This window comes from Passer montanus, unplaced genomic scaffold (assembly GCF_014805655.1).
Source record: "Passer montanus isolate IOZ18808 unplaced genomic scaffold, ASM1480565v1 scaffold50, whole genome shotgun sequence".
Lineage (NCBI taxonomy): Eukaryota > Metazoa > Chordata > Aves > Passeriformes > Passeridae > Passer > Passer montanus.
The window spans coordinates 2530569-2550237 of NW_024369930.1; the positions used below are offsets into that span (position 1 = coordinate 2530569).

The following is a 19669-nucleotide window of genomic DNA, read 5'->3' on the forward strand; positions in this document are numbered from 1 at the left end:
CAATTTTGTGAGGGATATTCTTTTTATTCCCCTTCTTCTGAGACAAGAGAAAGCAACCCAAACCTATTTTTTTTTTTTTTTAACATTTTCACTTTATAGTGCAGATTAGCAAAGAAATCTACCATTTGAACTGAGGAACTTCAAGTATGGCTTCAGTTCTTTCCATGAAAAATTCTTAGTAATGTTAATGATGAGTATATATTTCTCTCCATAAGCCATCTATCATTTTGTGCATTTGGGTTCTGCTGTCTTTTGTGGTTCTCAGAGTACCTTAAGGCAATGGAGCAGAGTGTGAAGGAAATCTGAGGGCAGTTAACTGCAGGTATTTACACGTGTAGTAAGTGTTATATCTTGCTTTGCAACAATCTGGTGAAATATGACTTAATAATCTTGAATCTATCAGAGGATATACAAATTTAGATGCAGAACGGGCTAGGTTAAGTGAATACATTAGATGGACAAAGTTGTTCTAGTGCATTACCGAAAAAATGAAATGCTGTAGATGTTTGTCCAGTGCAGTCAAGAAAGAGTTGGACTGTGGTTTTTTTACAATATAATGTATGAAATGATACCATAGTTTTGCTTTAGTTAATGTGGTACTTGGTTGCTGTGGATGTACTTCTTGTGAGCAGTACCTCTAAAGTGCTGGTTGCTTTCTGTTAGCTAAGAATCATTTGAATTGACAATAAAACAATTGAGTGGGGGCACATTTTGTGGCCATAGAAGACATAGGTTTGTTGACTTTTTTCTGGTTTTAAAGAATTATTTCAAACCTAAAAATAAGGAAAAGGTCCTAAGTTCTGATTTTTGAAATGTGTCAATCATCCTGGTAGCTGTTACAGCAGGGAGAGGGGTTGCCCTCAGGGAATAAAGTAGCACAGGCAGTTGCAAGGTCTGAGGTTCTGACAGAACCATGTCTGGAACTCCAGCTTTCCTGGACTTTGGTCGTATTCCTTTTGCTGCTAGCAAGAACTGACAAGGTGACTCAACTGAAAGTGTGACTTAGACACCAGTTCATTTTGTGTAGGGATTAGTCTGAATATTAAAAGGGTCATCAGACTTATTGTTACACAGTAAGAATTTTCATCCCTACTTATCTGGTGGACATAGTCAGGCTGTGTCTCCTGGAAAGGGACCATGACTCCCTAAAAACAGTTGCTAAAATTTGTATTGGACTATAAAATAATTGAGTTCTAAATGTAAGTCACTCAACAATTAGGACATGACTGAGTCCACATGAGCTACATTCACATCAGGTAGCTGCTTCTTCAGAGTGAGCTGGCTTGCTTTAGGGATGGGTGGATCTGTGGGATAGGGGATTGGTGTGCAGCTTTGCTGGAGAACATGCATTACCCTGGCAAATTCTATATGGAAATATGAATTGTGTCCAAACAGGTTTTTTTCAAAGACTTCAAATTTTGTATGAGGAGGAAGATATCATCCAGTCTAATGGATGTGTCTATATAAGATTGATTTGAAAGAGCAAATTGTTGTACACTGTGATTTTCTTCCTGTGAGGCTAAGTGAAAAGACTGGATTTTATTCAAAACATTAAATGTGGGGGAAATGCCCTCTAGGAACATGCCTGTTACTCTCTGGCTGCTAATTCAACCCATGAGTTCAGACTTCAGCTAGTCCCAAATTACTGACTTTTTTTGCATTACAGGGCTGTCAGGAGTTTCCGTAGTTGAAGCTAAATGATATAACAGAGAAATAAAGGTCCATAACATAGTGTTTTAATATTTTAATATGTACTTGTCATTAGGTAGTAAATTGAATTAATGCACATAAGACAAGGTAGTGTGCGTAAAGAGAGGGTATTTTCAGCAGGATGTTGATGGATTTTGAACTTAACTAGAACTTCTTCAATTATATTGGAGTGAGGGTTAAATTTTCTAACGCATTACAGTACTTAAATATCAAATAATACAGAAAATAACATTTTTTGGATGAGATGGTTCACCTTGACTCAAATGCACAGTCTTCAAATAAATGCAAAAAGCATAGATACAAAATATATAGAGAGAAAATACGCACAGGAAAAAGGTAAAATAAAAGAACTTTTCTACATGAAGAATCAGTAAAGACTAAAATTTATGTCCTGTCTCTCTTTGTTCTTCAGCGCCTTGCTAAAGAAGCAGAGAAGTACCAGGCATCGCATCAATGGAGGGATGAGTTTGGGGTAAGCTTCATTTTTTTTTCCTTTTAACCTTCTTGGATTTTTCCTCTTTGAAATGTTCACTGTAGTCTTGCAATATGTTGTTTATGTATCTACTACAGAAAGGGTTACTGACTATGAATAGACAGTCTATTTAATTCAGTAAACAGAGTCTCAGTCAGGGTGTCTAGAGAATAAAATGAACTTTTCCCTTCAGAAGCTCATAGGAAGCTTCACAGACCATGGATGTAGCTGTGAGTTGTACACAAGACGTCTGTTTGTTTTGACAGACAAGGAATGATTACAGAGAAGACATTTGAGTGATGGTTGCTACCAGTTAAAAGTGTGTTTATTCCAAACACTGAAACAGAATCATAGAAAAGATTTTTACAAGTTGTCTTTTCTTATGTAAAGGGAAAAATAAACCAAACAAACAAGAAAAAACTTAATACAGAAGGATTTGGTTATCTGCATGACTTGGGAGTCATAGACTTTTTTTATAGAATCCCTTTCCATATTTTAATAACTGCATCTTCTCTTTCAATATTCTAGTACTGCTGAAAGAGGCCCCAGCCTGGTCAAACATTAAATTATCTTCTTTATTCATTTCAGGCTTTACTGAAGAATAAGTGGCATGATTTTAAAATGTGCAACCTTGATGTTTTTATTTCCAATTTGGCCAAATTAATATTGTGCTGCATGATTATAAGTCTCTTAATTTTAGGCTATAGTTCCCGGCTAAGTGTCAAAATTTTTTATTATGCCTTTATTCCATGTTCCTTCAGAAATAAAAGCAGATGGTACTTTTACATTATGCTGCTGCAAACCTGGACTGTGTTTGCACATTCATGAGAATCACTTAGAACACAGTTAAATGCACAGTGGTTTTCTAAGAATGTTGTGGTGGTTTAACCCCTGCTGACAAGTAAGCACTGCACAGGCACTTGCTCACTCTCAGTCAGGATGGGGGAGTCAATTGCAAGACTGAAAATGAGAAAACTCATGGTTTAACGTAAAGACAGTTTCATAAGTAAAGCAAAAGTTGCATTCAGTAGCAAAGCAAAACAAAGAATTCCTTCACCATTTCCCATGGGCAGGCAGGTGTTCATCTATCCCTAGGAAAATGGGGCTCCTTTGCCCTTAATGATGACTTGTGAAGACACCATCACTCCAAAAGTCCACCCCTTTTCTTCTTCTTCCTCCAGTGTTATACACTGAGCATGGTGCTGTCTGGCATGGGATATCCCTTGGGTCAGTTGGGGTCAGCTGTGCACCACCAGCCTCCTCACTGGTGGGGCAGAGTGAAAAACAGAAAAGGTCTCAAATGCACAAAAACACTCCTCAGCAACAACAAAAACCAACCAAACAAAAAAAACCAACAAAAAAAAAAAACCCACCAAAACCCACCAAACAACAACAACAACAAAAAACAACAAAACAAAACAACAAAAAAAACCCAACCAAAAACCAACAGATCAGAATTTTCAACCCTTTTTCCAGAACAAATCCAAAATATAGCCCATGCTAGCTACTATGAAGAAAATTAGTTCTAACCCAGTCAAAACCAGCAAAATGGGGCTCCTTTGCCCTTAATGATGACTTGTGAAGACACCATCACTCCAAAAGTCCACCCCTTTTCTTCTTCTTCCTCCAGTGTTATACACTGAGCATGGTGCTGTATGGCATGGGATATCCCTTGGGTCAGTTGGGGTCAGCTGTGTGGGGCAGAGTGAAAAACAGAAAAGGCCTCAAATGCACAAAAACACTCCTCAGCAACAACAAAAACCAACCAAACAAAAAAAACCAACAAAAAAAAAAAAACCCACCAAACAACAACAACAACAACACCAAACAACAAAACAAAACAACAAAAAAAAAACCCAACCGAAAACCAACAGATCAGGATTTTCAAAAAATATAGCCCAACAAATCCAAAATATAGCCCATGCTAGCTACTATGAAGAAAATTAGTTCTAACCCAGCAGAAATGTTCATTCTGATCCAGATTTACTCAGGCACTTGAACATCTGAAAACAGACAAAAAAGCTGCTAAGGTCAGGCCATGTAACCGAAAACCAACAGATCAGGATTTTCAACCCTTTTTCCAGAACAAATCCAAAATATAGCCCATGCTAGCTACTATGAAGAAAATTAGTTCTAACCCAGTCAAAACCAGCAGAAATGTTCATTCTGATCCAGTTTTACTCAGGCACTTGAACATCTGAAAACAGACAAAAAAGCTGCTAAGGTCCCAAAAACCAACAGATCAGAATTTTCAACCCTTTTTCCAGAACAAATCCAAAATATAGCCCATGCTAGCTACTATGAAGAAAATTAGTTCTAACCCAGTCAAAACCAGCAGAAATGTTCATTCTGATCCAGTTTTACTCAGGCACTTGAACATCTGAAAACAGACAAAAAAGCTGCTAAGGTCAGGCCATGTAATTCAGGTAGGAGTGACTGACTTCAGGAGTACAGAGAGTCTGGACACAGCCTGAATGCTTTTAAGTGTGCTCTCTGCACAGTCTCAGCTTCCAACACACAGTGAAACACACAATGCATATTCCATGGAGATGCTGGAACAAGAATGCTGCAGCGACCTTTTCTGCTAATCTGTCTCTCTTGTGACTGGAAAACAAAACCTGCAGGCTTGATGGACTCAGTGCAGAGCTGTGTGAATAAGTCAGAATCTCATTCTAATCATTTTGCTTCTGCGCTATATTCTGGCATCATGTCAACACCACCTCAGCTTTTGTTTTTCTTTTTATCCATTTTTTCACAGTACAAGTCAGTCATACCAAAGAGGCTTCAGGTTTTATCTGAGTTCATTGCCAAGGAAACATTTAAAAATATTTTGGAAATGTGATTTTATATTGATGTTGTAGTTCAGGGCAAAGGCTATGGTCAGTATTGAAAAAAAAACCAAAGGCAGTTGGATTTATAATAAAGTAACTACAAACTGAGATTGTACTTTATTGTTTTGAATTTGGATCAGAACAGTATGCACCATATAATAACCTTGACATTAGGTTATGCAATTAAATTTCAAATAAATGTATTAAGCCTCTTATAATTTAATTTGTTCCATTTTTGCCAGAAGTAATCTTTCTTCTCTTCTGGCCTACTTTTTAGAAAATGCCTGCTCAAATTAGTTTGCACACAGATCTTTCTGATAAACTTAATTTAGAAGAAGACTCATTCTCCTAATGGCTGTGATGGAAAATAGAAGATAGACCGCAAAACTTTCTGCAGTTAAAGGTTCTTAAAGTTCCTCTGATAGCTTTATGAATGGTCTATATCGTGCTGCATGAGGTTCATTTCTCATCCAGGATTTAGGTATGGGTGATAAAAGCCCTTCCAGCAGCATTGCACATGAGTCACTGTAGAATGGACCTCATGGGACAAGCTATTTCTGCTTCTAATGAGCTTGTGATCAGCAATGTCCTTGACAGTCAGATTGGAGCCAAATAATATCCTATGGAGTTTTCAGGAGAAAATATCACAAGCATTCCTCCTGGGCAAGTGTGTATGGACTGACTTGAGTGGAACATATGCAAAGAAGAAAGGCTAAAGAAGGCTGGCTTTGAGACCGAGGTCTTTACAGAGCTACAAGGGATGTGTCAGTCAAAAGATGACCAGGGTGCCTGTTCTAACACCTTACTCTAAGTATGAGTGGGTTTTGCACAGTTCATGGCAAAAGATACATGCAAGTATTAAAAAAATTATTTTCGTGTTAATGACACAGTATAATCAAAAATTCAGCATCTTAGATGCAGTCTTTTGAAATAAGCTACTACAGGGAAAAACTCCAGATTTACTCCCACAGACTTTTTTTTTTTTTTTTTTTTTTAAATTTCACTTAATAATCTAGTGTAAAGACTTTCCAAATTGTCTAAACTACAAAATTTGTTTGTCCTTTAGAAAAATAGTTAGGAGACGAAACTATTTACCAACATACAGATCCACATCTACTGAAATTCCTTTTTCTGTACTATTTCTAATTGAATAAGAGTATAATTTCTTCCAATATTTTAGGTACAATAGTATATTAAATTCCAACTGTTTCAAACAGACTAAACAGTTACAAACAAACAAAAAACTTTAAATTTCGAATCTTTTATAAATCACAGAATCACAGCATGGTTTGAATTGGAAGGGACCTTAAAAATCATCTTGTTCTGACCCTGTTTCCATAGGCAGGGACACCTTCCACTAGACCAGATTACTCAGAGCCTCATCCAACCTGGCCTTGAACACTTCCAGGGAACTTCTCTGGGAAATCTGTGGCAGTACCTCACCACCTTCACAGGAAAGAATTTTTCCTAGTGCCTAACTCAAACCTACCTTCTTTCAGTTTCATAGAATCATAGACTATGCTGAGTTTTAAGGGACCCATTAGGATTATCAAGTTCAACTCCTCCCTCTGCAAAGGACACCCCAAGAATCACACCCTATTCTTGAGAGTTGTCCAAACGCTTCTTGAACTTTGTCAGGCTTGGTGCTGTGACCACTTCTCTGGGGAGCCTGTTCCAGTGCCCAACTATGGGGGAATTCTGGAAGAAAAACCTGTTCCTAATATCCAACCTAAATCTCCCCCAACTCATCTTCAGGCTGTTTCCTTGGGTCTTGCCACAAGAGTGAACAGATCAGTGTCTGCCCTGCTGCTGCCCCTTGTGAGGTTGTAGAAGACCACACTGAGTCCCTCAGTCTCCTTTTCTCTAGGCTGAGCAAACCCTGTGGCCTCAGATGCTCCTCCTAAGGATTCCCCTGGTTTTTCTTTGGACATTCTCTAATATTTCAATGTCCTTTTTATATTGTGGTGCCCAAAATTTCCCCCAGCACTCGAGGTGAGGCCGCCTCAGTGCCTGGCGGCTGATGCTGTGCCTGATGCCCCCAGGACAGAGCTGGCCCTCAGGGCACTGCTGGCTCATGTTCAACTTGCCATCAGGACCCCCAGGTCCCTTTCTGCAGCTGCTCTCCAGCCTCTCATTCCCCAGTCTATAACACACCCAGGGTTGCCCCATCCCAGGTGCAGAATCTGGCTCTTGCCCTTGTTAAAGTTGATCAGGTTGGTGGTTGCCCTTCACTCCAGTGTATTGAGGTGTCTCTGCAGGACCTCTCTGCCTTTGAGGGAGTAGACAGTTCCTTCCCAGTTCAATGTCATCAGCAAATTAACTTAGTATTCCTTTGAGCCTACATTCAAGCCATTAATGACGGTTTTGAAGAGAACCAGGCTGAGGATGGAGCCCAATGGGACCCCAGCAGTGACAGGTCCCCAGCCTGATGTCCCCCCATTCACTGTAACCTTTGTGCCTGGTCCATGACCCCATTGCTCACCCACTGTGTAAGTCAGTTATCCAGCTGTGAGCTGGACATTTTGGAAATCTAAAATTAGTTAAGAGCATGCATCTTACATACTTACCATCAGTTTTAGCTAAGTAACAGAAAAAAAACATTATGATATGGGTATGTTTCACTGATAATAAAATATCAAAATATTTTTGGAAATGACTGATTAATTTACTAAAGGTACAAAGTTCTTCAAAGCAATATTAAATAAGAATAGCAATTAAGAATATCAAATATCTTCTAAAGGAAAAAAAGAAATATTGGATTGTGCTGTGTTATTTCTTGATGAAGCACAAAGCTGGTTAAAATAGTTCAACTGTAGTTTACTTGTATGGCCTGAAAATAGTACTTGCCTGTTAGAAAACTATTCGGTCCTAAGAAAATATTTGTGAAATTTATGAAGGCAAATCAAAAGTGCTTAGCTTCAGGCAAATGAAGAAATGCCATTCTTTGTTTCCTACTCCATTGGTACTGCCCAATTCCCCAGCTGCCTGTACAGCTGGAGGAATTAAGCCTGCTTGAATATTTTAGATTAAAGCAGTTACAACTCAGAGGTACAAACCAATATATCTAAATGAAACAGCCTTGTCAGTTTGAAATTTCTTGTATGCTACAGATTGAAATAGGGATGGTTTTGACAGTTGTGATCACCCAATTATTTTTCTGACATAGAGACTCATGAAAAAAAAAAAAAGCAGCAAACTGAAAGAATGAAAGGGAGAATTCTGTATGAAGTAATTGCTGTTATTCCCCAAATGAATCTTCTACAATTACATTTGATACCACACTTGATTGCCTTGCAATGGTTGGTTAACTAATGCAATTTTGTTTCCAGTTGGGTTGCTGTGTTAATTGTACTTACACATGTAAAAGTATAAGGGATATCTCATCGGTATTTTAAAAAGGGAGCTTTATGGATGGCCTATTAACATCCACTTGTTTATGGAGACTGAAACTCAAAATTGTAAGAATTAATTATCATATAAAAATGCCACATGAAAAATTCTTTCTAAATGCTTTGTCTTTTAAGCAGTAGTGTAATTTTATTTTCTTTTGTGTAAATGATGTTTTTCTACCTCTTGGTAATTTTTAGGCAGCATTTTCTCCAATGATAATATGTAGGCTGGTGTTCATGTGCCAACTTGGCTTAAAAATAATGACAAAAGGTCACGGGAATATTACTTTGGAATTATGGTTTGTTTGTTTATCTTTTTCTAGTATAAGTTTTGGCTGCATAAAACTGCAGTGAAAAGTTGCACAGCAAAGAAACAGAAGATTAAAAGGAAAACTAAGATAAATCAGGTTTCCTATCACCAGAGTTGATCCAAGCAGTGACCTGCAAGAGCAGAGCTGTAGTAGGTGTCTCTGTTGTATCTTAGTTTGAAGATTTTCAGGACTACCTGTAATTTATTCTGGATGTTACAACAATGGTAAAACACTGTATCTTAAAAGCCTCCACTGGAAAACAAAGAAACAAACCATGAAACTTTAAGCTTTGGCATGGTTTCATTATAAAGAAGCAGTTTGCTAAACATATTTTGCCTCTTGAAAGAAGGAAATCTCTGTGAAGAAAACAAATTAGAATAATTTTTCTCTCATTTCTTCAGAGAGGTTATACAGTTATCTATGGCTTGGACCTCTGATAATTCTCTTTTGTGCAAAGAGCATCTGTGAGAAATGGTGCAGGTGAAACTGGGCACCAGACCTGCAGTACAGGGAACCAGTCCTCACTGGACTCAATGTAGGTTCAATGTAGGTGTGGGATCCTTTCCTAGTAAGTCATGTATACTTTATAATTTTGTGAAAGTTATGACAACACTAAACACAGGCAAAGTGTAAAAGCTGTCTGTATCTTCACACAGTGCTTTGATCCAAAACTCAGTGAATAAATCTTCCATTAATTTTGACTCATTTTGGATAATGTCTCACATTTTTAAAGCCTCTGTGACTTGAAAAAAAAAAAATCCAAATTATCAATTTAAATTGACAGGTTCTAGGGAGAACAATATTTTATTCTCTGAAGGGCTGTGTACCACCTCTTCTGTGACCTGTAGCCTTCATTTGTGTATAATTTAAATTAAATGTGCCCCATCTTACTGAAAGGAATTAATTACCATTTTTCTGCCAGTGATTACAATTGAACATTTTTCTACCCAGGGCATGAATTTCTGTTTGTGTATGCTGGGAGCAGTAAGAAGGTGAGGTAAAGAGGAAATAAGGATAAATATTATTTACTGAAATTGGGTGGATTTAAGGGTTGTTCTGATGTTTACCTGATGTTTATCAAATCACTTACACATTTTTGAGACATGGAAATTCACTGTGAATGTTCCAGGAACAAACATTTCTGCAGTTCTCTATAATATTTGTCAAAGTGAGATAGGAGACACAATAGTTTGGAACACACTGACTTCAGCTTCCCAGGATGTCCATCATTAGTAAGGAGAATTTCATAGAAGTGCAGAAATCCAGTGTGAACATATCCATGCTGAAGCCTTTTTGAAGACATGGCATAAGCCTCACCAGACTAGTGCAGAATTTGTCTGGCATTCCCTCCTGGGAACAAGATCCCTCTGTTTGCCTGTCTGTCCCCAGCATCCTGCCCCCTTATGTTTGGATTCTTATTTCAGAAAGTCTCAGTGTGCCTTCTGGTTTACAAATATCTAGCAGGTACTGGTTAGATAAAAGAAAAACATCTCAAAGGCAAAAAAAAAAATCCAAGTCATTAGAAATCCTTTTAAGAGTAGTGTTGCTTACTACCTTACCTGGAGTTTTATAACTTCCTAGAGTCTCTCAGATGAGTCTTTCACTCTAGAAATCATTGATTTTCCTCTAAAATATGGGCTGCCATAGGACAGCTCTTCCATGCTTCTGTTCCATTATATATCTGATACAATCATGTATGAGAATTACACCAATGAGTGTTAGTGTCATTAATCACGCTGGCAATTCTTGATTTCTTTTTTTCCTTTTCACACTTCATGAATTTTAAACCCATTAGAGAGTTGATGAGGAAGACAGTGGTAGCAGTACAATCAGAATTAAGATTATATAAATAAGCAGGGATATACAATGTGTAGCTGTAGAGGAGCTAGCTTTGGGTCTTTAGATACTGGTTATTTACCATCCCTTAATATGCCTACCTTCAGTAAAGGAGTGTAACTTTATAATAAAAATCATTGCACGGATCTCATCTGTGCAGTGAAGTGTTTCACTGGTTGGAAACTTGCCAAAAAAGCTTTTAGAGTGAAGCAAAGAAACACCTTCAATCACTGTTGAGGGCTTTCAAGCATTCCATTTTATCTGAAAAATCAAATATGTTAAAGACATCTAATACACTTTTTTAACTTATTGACTAGGAAACTCATTTAAAAAATGTGCAGCTTCTGAAAGAGGTGGAGGGAAGGATCTAGGTAAGAAGAAAAGAAAGAGAGGTGTGATTTCTATTATTAAGCTGCCATACATGTGCATTATCACCTTCATTTTGAATGAGGCTTTAATGTGCTTTCAGAACAAACACCTTATTAAAAGCAAGATATACTATTGTACTCAATTTATTAACATCCTGTAGGTTCTTCAGTTTAAAACTGAGAAGTACAATATGCTAAGAAAAGCTTTTTCAGGCTGCTATTGTGCACATTTTCTAAGAGTTCATTGAATCAGATGAAGCTAACTGGTTTTTTGATGTTACCTTTCACCTCAAGTTCAGTTCCTCATGTCATTCTGGATAAGTAATTCATAGCACTGTTTTGCTGCCTTTGGTGTATAAGTAAAATCAATTAGAGATGGACTTCAAGGGTGCTGTTTTGTTAGTCTGTAAGCTTTTCTGTCAAATATTTTCATTTCAAAACTAACAATATATTTTTTCTGGGATTTATCCCAGTATAACTAGGATCTTACTAGTTTCTCACTTTCCCAGGAAAACTCATTTTTCTGTCGGTTGTCACAAATTATTCTGACCCTTTTTACACTGAATTTAGGAAATGTGCCAAAGTTTTGGAAAAAGGAGTATTAACCAAGTTATCTTTGCTGTGAATATTTACAAATTGGAAGAGGCACAGGGTTTTTTTGGTTGTTGCTCATTTTTTTTCCTGTTTTTTTTGTTTGTTTGCTTGTTTTTGTTGTTGTTTTGTTTTGTTTTCATTTTGTTTGGTTTTTAGGTTTTTTAATTAAAACTTTAAAAAACCTGATTGAATATGCACATTAATTTAATCAATGTTATAAGACTCAAATATGATTTTTCATAATGGAGTCAGACTTCTATGTTTGAGAAATTCAGTAAATATTACAGAAGTTTGGCTCTTACTTCAGAGAAGGAATTTCATTCAGAATAGCAAACCTTAGAGGCTTTTTTTTTAAAGGAAAATAAACCCAAATATTTTTGAAATATTTCCTGCTAGAAAGAGCAAATACTATGAATATGTGCATATGTAATTCTACATGTGTTATTTCACACTAAAAATAGAACTTTTCCTGAAAGTCTGAGCTGAATGGGTTGGATTTTTGGAGGTGGAGATATTTTTGGTTTTCTTTGGTTTTCTTAACTCCATTTACTTTTTTTTTTTTTTTTTTTTTTTTTTTTTTTTTTTCCAAATGACAAAACCAGTGGTGTCATGCAGGCATGATATTTTACCTTCTTGTTTTGTCCCAGGATTCCTGTAAGATGCCAGATGAAAATGTAGCTTATCTTTGTCAAAACTCATTACCTTTAGAAAAGGACCTAACAAGGGAATTGAAAAGTTTCCATATTTAAAAATTTTTAGACCTCTACACCCCCAAGAAGCCCTGCTCCTTGAGAAGAGACTTGTGCAGTAGATGTAAACACAAAATGTTTGATGTCTGACTCTTTTGCAGTTGCAATACTGTAGAAACTTTAATAGGTCTTTCATTTTACATAAACTTTCAAATGCTCTGGGAGTGAAAGACAATCTTATTATTAAGGGCTGCATTTGGCTGGAGGGATTTGGGAATTCTTAGCTTTCCATCTCCTGAAGATAGTATAATTCTCATTAGAATTTAAACAAAAGGTGCAAGTGTGTCTCTTTTGTGTCCTGCAAATGCTGATGTGTGATTGAAGTAGTGTCAGATATTTCTATAGACTTGGTCACAAAGCAAAAGATGTACAGAGCAGGGAAATTATTCAAAATTAGCAATATCCTAACATATGCTAACATCATGCAAAGAAATGCTTAAAAATTTTACCTGATTTGTCCAGAAATGTAGCTGTTAAGCATTTGCTTTGTTTTCTCACAGTAATTTCTTGCTATGAGCACATAAGAACTCTTTAAATAAACACACAAACAAGTCTAGGTCTCATTGAAGGGGCATTAGGATTTACCAAGTATCAAGAAGTCTGGCCCAGCTCTATGGCTGTGATTGATGAGTTTACAGAACACACTATCACTCTGTTCTAATTTTCCCTTTTGTTAGTCACAAATTATATTGCACTGAAATACTGTGAATTGTAACTTTCTTGGAAATATGAGAATAAATATAAAAAATTATCTGACCAGATCCTTGCATTTAAAAATAGGTGAATAATCCCTGATGAATTATTAATTCAGGTAGGATTGTCTTATTCCTTTGGGCATTACCACGTCTCAGGAGGGTGACTTCTGTTTTGCATTTCTTAAGAGTTACGCAGGAGTACAGTAAAACTAAGAAGGTCAGCTCAGTTAATATTTTTCTGTGCTTGCATAAAATTCTGATCTTTTCACCTCCTAAAACTTCTTGTGATTTGTCTGTGAGGTTTTTGTTCCTACATAAAAGTTTAAAGAAAACTTTCAACAAAAGTTTTCTACCAGACTGAATATTCTCCAAGTCGGCAAGTTTTATCTAATTTGCTGTGGGCATCATCGTTTAAATGACCTTTAGGCTTAAAGTATTCTAAAATGCTCATAGATGAAGTTTTGCCATAGCACTTCCCCACCTTTCAGATAGATTTCAATTTTTTTAACCCATATTTGCAGATATTTTTTCCAAAAGCTGTGATACTGCGAAAAAGGGTGGTTTGGTTTCTTTTCATTTTTGGTGAGAGATACCAGCAAAAAATCCCAAAAGCTGGATTAAGACTGAAGTGGGGTTTTTTTTCAATACCATGTCATTAATATATTTATTAATCCCAAGTGTTGGCTGCCATTTCTTCTGCTGATGGTTGACTCACTTTCCTTATTACAGGGATCACACCAAATGGGTGATTTAATTCCAAATACTTCCAGTCTCTCTCGATCTCTAATTTTGGGCGTACATTAATTACATCAGTCATGTAAGAGTATGTGATCATATAAAACCTGCTGAGGTGATGTTGGAGGCATGCAGAAAGCCAGGCAGGGTATTACCTCCTGCCAGCTGAGTTGAGAATGGTTCCTGGTGCATGCTGCGCCACAGGACGTGTCTGGACGCATGTAAGAGTATGTGAGCATATAAAACCTGCAGAGGTGATGGAGGCATGCAGAAAGCCAGGCAGGGTATTACCTCCTGCCAGCTGAGTTGAGAATGGTTCCTGGTGCATGCTGCGCCACAGGACGTGTCTGGACATTGCTTAGGTGCCTTGGGGGCAGCTGTAACAAGCACAACGTGGATGAAAGCAGAGTGTGCTTAGGATTGATCTGGATTTTATTTTGAAACATGCACATCATACTCACTGTGAAGAATGAAGCATGCTCTTTAGGATAGAGTCCCGTGGTTACACATCAGTAAGCATCCTGTGTCAAGAATAAGCATCAAGAGGAAATATTGTTCAAGACAGAATAAGTTTTATTTACAGCGATAGATACTTAGCAGTCACAGATAAATTAACCTTGAAAATTGGAAGGAAAAATCCAAAAGTTTAGTAAGTTCCTCAGTCATTCAACTAACAGCAGTAAGGAAAATATCCCACTATTTCTATGAAAATACTTACCATATAATGAACTATGCTGTGATTGTGAACTATGAATGCTGCTTTTATGAAAAATAAATATGACATGGACAGGATTTCCTTTACAGACATAATCAGTAGGTTTTACTGAAACCATAATAATTCACCAAAGTGTTTACAGTGACTATTAAGAGTAGAGCAGTGCAAATCCCTCTATCTAATTGAACTTGTGTATGTTAAGAATAGGATGCACTTAATTAATTCAGCTCCTTATGTCATCTCTATACTGATAAGAAAATATTAAGATAAATACAGCTGAATTCATCAAATTCTTTTATGTTTGCAGGAGCTTTACAATAATATATTTTCAAGAGCTTTAAATGTTGTAATATGAAAGAGAGAAAATAGTCTTCTTTATTTCTTGAATATAATGAATTAAAGCTTACACATTTCTGAGATACTAGATATGCTTTTCCCTATTGCTCAGTGTTCATAAAAAATATTTAGGTGATATTTTGAGAATCAGACAAATTTTAAGATTGTGCCGGGCCTACTTAAATGAGTGAGAGTTATTTATATGCAGATATCAATTGTATAAATTTTCCTCAGTGTTTATACTTACACATGTATTTCTATTTGTATGTACATGCATATAATGCTCAAAGATATCATCCAATAGTGTTTGTGTATTTACGTCTATGAACAGGAACACACTTTTAGCTGAGTCTCTTGTTTTGGAGGTCTACAAAGGACTAACTCTGGTGGGCTCAGATACTTTGAGTATCTTGAATTTTTAAACTAGTATGTGCCCATAGTTATGAAATTTTATTTCTTTAATGTTTTAAACTCCAGGAATATTTCATATTCAGTGTGAACAGTCAGAAAGAAGTCCTGGCCCTTGGGGTCAATTTGTAAAGTTAATGCTCACTCTGTGCAGGAACCCATAAATATTTCATATTCAGTGTGAACAGTGTATTTGTGGCTTACTGCAGAAAAAAGTCCTGGCCCTTGGGGTCAATTTGTAAAGTTAATGCTCACTCTGTGCAGGAACCCATGATTTATTTATGTCAGTGATTTTCAGTTCACTGTATCCAAATAACACACTTGTGCTGCTCTCATCAGCATAGTGGGTTTCAGCATAGTGCTGATAAAAGTGTCAGATCATTGGACAAGTGTTTAGAGGTATTTGTAGTATGTCAGCTGCTGAAATTGTTTTGGAGGACTTTTCTAGGAAAAGAGTGGCTAATTTAGGATGTTTTCTGTTCCTTTAGTTTTCTGGAGCTGTAAGAGTTATCAGCCCATCATGTTCATCTACTTCCTAAAGTGAAACCAAAAGAAAACAATCTCTATCAGGGTGTATTGCAAAGTTTTTACATGAACTGTGTAAAATGAGAAGGGGGAATGGGAGGGAAGGGGAAGAAGCTCGGGAAGTTTTGGCTGCTGTCAAAGAGGTCATTGATGGGAACAGTTTGGAATGACTGCTTTGCTGCAATAGTCTGCCCTTCTCCCCAGTTTTCATTGCCATGTCTTCTGTGGGTGTGCACATGGCATCATCCTTGACAAGACACTTTGAAGCATTCCTTCTTCTTTCCCCATCAGCCCAAGTTTCCCAGATTCCTTTTCAAACACTTGGAGTTTCTCCCTCTTGTGTATTCTGCAATCTCAGCTCACGCTTCTGTAGTACTGTGTAATGGTGCTGTGGAGAGCTGAGCTGAGATAATTTTAAGCAATTCAGCATAAATTTCAGGGAATAAAATTATGCATTTCTTCAAACTAAAATCGGTTTAATGCATACTTTGCAATTTACTTCATATTCTTCCCTATGATCTTCCAGTGCTAATCTCTTTTTTCAGTAGCCTGGGTTAAGTTTGCAGGAGCCTTTCTGACTGTCAAATTTCTGACTCAACAAATGACTTTCTGATTTAACAAATAATTGCCTTGGTTTTTTTTGTTGTTGTTGTTTTTTGTTTTTTTTTTTACAAGAGAAAGATATTTTGCTGGTTCAAATTTCTCACATTGTCTCTATCTTCACCTCTTTGCACTTCTGTGATATATTTGTCTGTCCACCCTGAATTTTAGAAAGGAGATGAATTTCAAAGTGCTGATTGGTATGAGAATTTGAAAGTGAGAAATATAGTATAAAGGCCCAAACTCACATGTGTTACCATACACTTTGATGGAATTGCTAAAATGCTGTAAAGTTATAAATTCTCTGCCTAGAATAAGATTTATTTGTATAAAACTTAAAATGTTTTTTTAAATTGTGTGCAGTTGCTGAACTAGAAGGATCTGCAAATCCATAACTAGATGATTCCTTTTCTGAGTTGCAAAGCCCAGGACTGTTCCCAAGGAAAGAATTACTTTTCTCTATATCCCACTGACAGCCAGCAGCCATCAGTCTGGTTTTCAGTGGTTTCTCTGTATTTCTGTGTAGTTTGTGGCATAAGCATCAAATACTTGATGAGTGAAAACCCCTGTTGTGGTCCACATGAGGAAACGCAAACCACTTTTTATTTAGTGCTGTTGTTAAGGTGGAGAATGAGAAACATAATAGCAAGATATTGACAGAACTCTTAAATCCTATTTCTTTTCTGCATGACTTCCAGCATACCAATATAATATTAATAATTAAGAAGAAAAATTACTTAATTATATATATATATATATATATATAAAAACCTTGTGCTTGTAATGATTAAGTGGAAAAGTCTTCATCACTTCATACTAAATAGCAAAAGGAATATTTTCCAGCTGCTGGCTTGTCTCTGGCTACTGAGCTACTTCTGAAATGAGGTGTGCTCCTGAAACTTTGCTTTATTGCAGTGATTGAGTGCAAGACATGCACAAAACAGCTGCCAAAGCTGAATAATTAAATTATGATTCCTTCTGTTCTTTATTAATTAGGTGAGCTTGGGATGATTCTTAGAACCTGGTAACTGCTTTCCTTTTAAGACATCAGAGATAGAGGAAAAATAATTTAGATTAAAGTCTTAAGAAAGATTTGGTCTTTATAAGAGGCCCATTAAAACAATTAACAGTCAATATGCCAGACATTTGTTACATGGGTAAGCCAAAGCAATCTAAAAACAAAACATAGCCTGACATGTTTTGACCTTTATTACCTTTTGTAAAGGGACTTTTCACATTTAGGAGGTAATGGAGAGATGTGGTGACGTTTTTTCCTAATTTTCATGAAAATGTTGTAAAATGAGTTATAGCAATTGTTTGGGGGATTTTTTTTTTGGTATGTTATAAATTTCTGGGGTTTAAGGACACATGTTAAGTGATTGAATAAACTCTGTGAAGAATTGATCCTGACAGGGAAAGAAATCAGTGCTTTTAAAAATATTAAAGATCATTAAAATTACAGGTAAGTGTCAGCATTGTAAAATGTGATCCAAATTTTGGATCATCCTTTCATAATTCATATATAAAAATTAATTTTTCCTGTGTTAGATGGTATTGTAATACCCCATAGAAGGATCCTAAAATCTTCTTATATTTCAATTTTTACATATGGATAAAAGAGTAAATAAAAAGCTGTATAAGGCTCTCTGCTATTGCAATTTAAGGAAAGCTGAAAATGTTGACATTTTTCTATTCCAGTGAGATTCTTAAAATACATTTATGTTATTTGGGTACTATTGTTTAGAATTTACTTACAGTGACTTACTTTGTGTGATGTATTTTTTGTGATACCCATTTTTTTGGGGTTGATTTTATTTTTTTTTTATTTTTTTGGTGAAGACAAGCCTTGAAGAAGGCTTTGTAGAAAATAATTTTTTCAGAAGCTTTTGAAGATTTGTTAGAGTCGAAGGACTGTCATATTTTTTATATTCCGTTATGATAGTGCAAGTGGTTCATTGCATCCCAACACCTACACAGATATGAATTCAGAATGCAAATTCCAAAGGAAATTCATGTCCAAATTGTTTAATTAGGCTCCCGTACTCTACTTATTGTACTATTTACAATCTAAATAATAGGCAATCAGTTTAGACAATTTTTAAAAATTTATTTTGTTTTTATATTCTTTCATCAACTGAAGAAAGTAATGCTGAATAAATTATAATAATCATACTTTGCTTCTTTAATTAAACTGATCAAATAGGGTGATATAGAGGTTAATTAGCTGCTAACAAATTAATTTCAGTTTCCCACCTGGAAATCTGCTTTGTAATCAATTGCATTTTTCCTTATATAAAGAAGTTGCTTATACTTTGAGGAAGCTATTGTAATGAGAAAATTAGCAGTTTCCTGAACCTTTTGGAAGAATTTATTTGCCAAAATTAAAGTGGATTTAAAACATTTTTGTTTCTCAGGGTTAACTCTGTCTTCCTCGTTTTTGGCTCAGAGCACTGGGGGAAGAATACAGAGGATGGTTATTCCTATCTCTTTATATACGTAGCTGGTTCTTTAAATTAAATTTAAAGCTGGTTCTTTAAGTTTGCTAACTCCAGAAAAGTCTCCGTATGATTTTCTTTCCTGCTTATTTGTCACACATGCAAGTACATAAAATCCTAGGTTTTACTATGGATCAAAATACCATTTTTGAGAATAATTTTTCAGCTTGACTAACTAAAATGAGTCAGTCTGTGATATAGGCAACTATGTCAGAGAATAACATCAATGTGGTTTTGTAACTTTAAATTTTCAGTTGCCAATTTTTCATTCTTACATGAAGTATTTGGCCTTTGAGTCTTTGCGACCAAAAAAATGCTTAATTGTTTGCCACATTTATTTTGCTTAGTTTACCAGCTGCACTAGAAAATTAAAGTAAATTTTAAAAGTCCCCAAAATGAAAAACAATTCATTAAAAAAAAATAGACTATACTTACCAGTAGGCAAATTTTCAAAATTCCATTGTTATGTTAACAATTATCTGCATGTCCAGCAAAGATTGGTGTTTGACTGCAGGCCATTGAGGCAGAGGATGTCTTTATGCAGAAGTTACTTGTGGAGTATGTTGTATTCTTTCATAAGAACAGACATCTCTGTAGATTTTGGTTTGGGTGTGTGTTTGTCTGAATTGTATTTCTCAGCTTTTGGGCTCTATTACATTTAATCTCACACATTCAACTAATTTTGACTTTTAATTCTACAGTCAAAGTGCAATTAGTACTTGAAATGTATTCTTAACTTTTTTTCATGAAGTTAAGGATCGTCCTGGCAGCTTAAGTAGCCCAGTGGCAGTTTCTAACAGTTATTCTTGCAGTGAAAAATACCTTGAAATTGTGGAATTTTTTTTTACGTGCAGTTTTTTACAGTTTATATGATGAATTCTAGAGATCTGAAGACATAAG

At 36.0% G+C, this 19669-nt stretch overlaps 1 protein-coding gene across 2 annotated transcripts in view; it reads left to right on the forward strand.

Annotated features, from left to right (window-relative positions):
* Window positions 1-19669, forward strand: part of CACNA2D1 (calcium voltage-gated channel auxiliary subunit alpha2delta 1) — a 368301-nt gene that overhangs the window by 166831 nt on the left and 181801 nt on the right. For both annotated transcript variants that reach the window (XM_039723786.1, XM_039723787.1), the window contains exon 4: window positions 2123-2182. In XM_039723786.1, the coding sequence (XP_039579720.1) occupies window positions 2123-2182 (60 nt within the window). The remainder of the gene's footprint in view (window positions 1-2122; window positions 2183-19669) is intronic.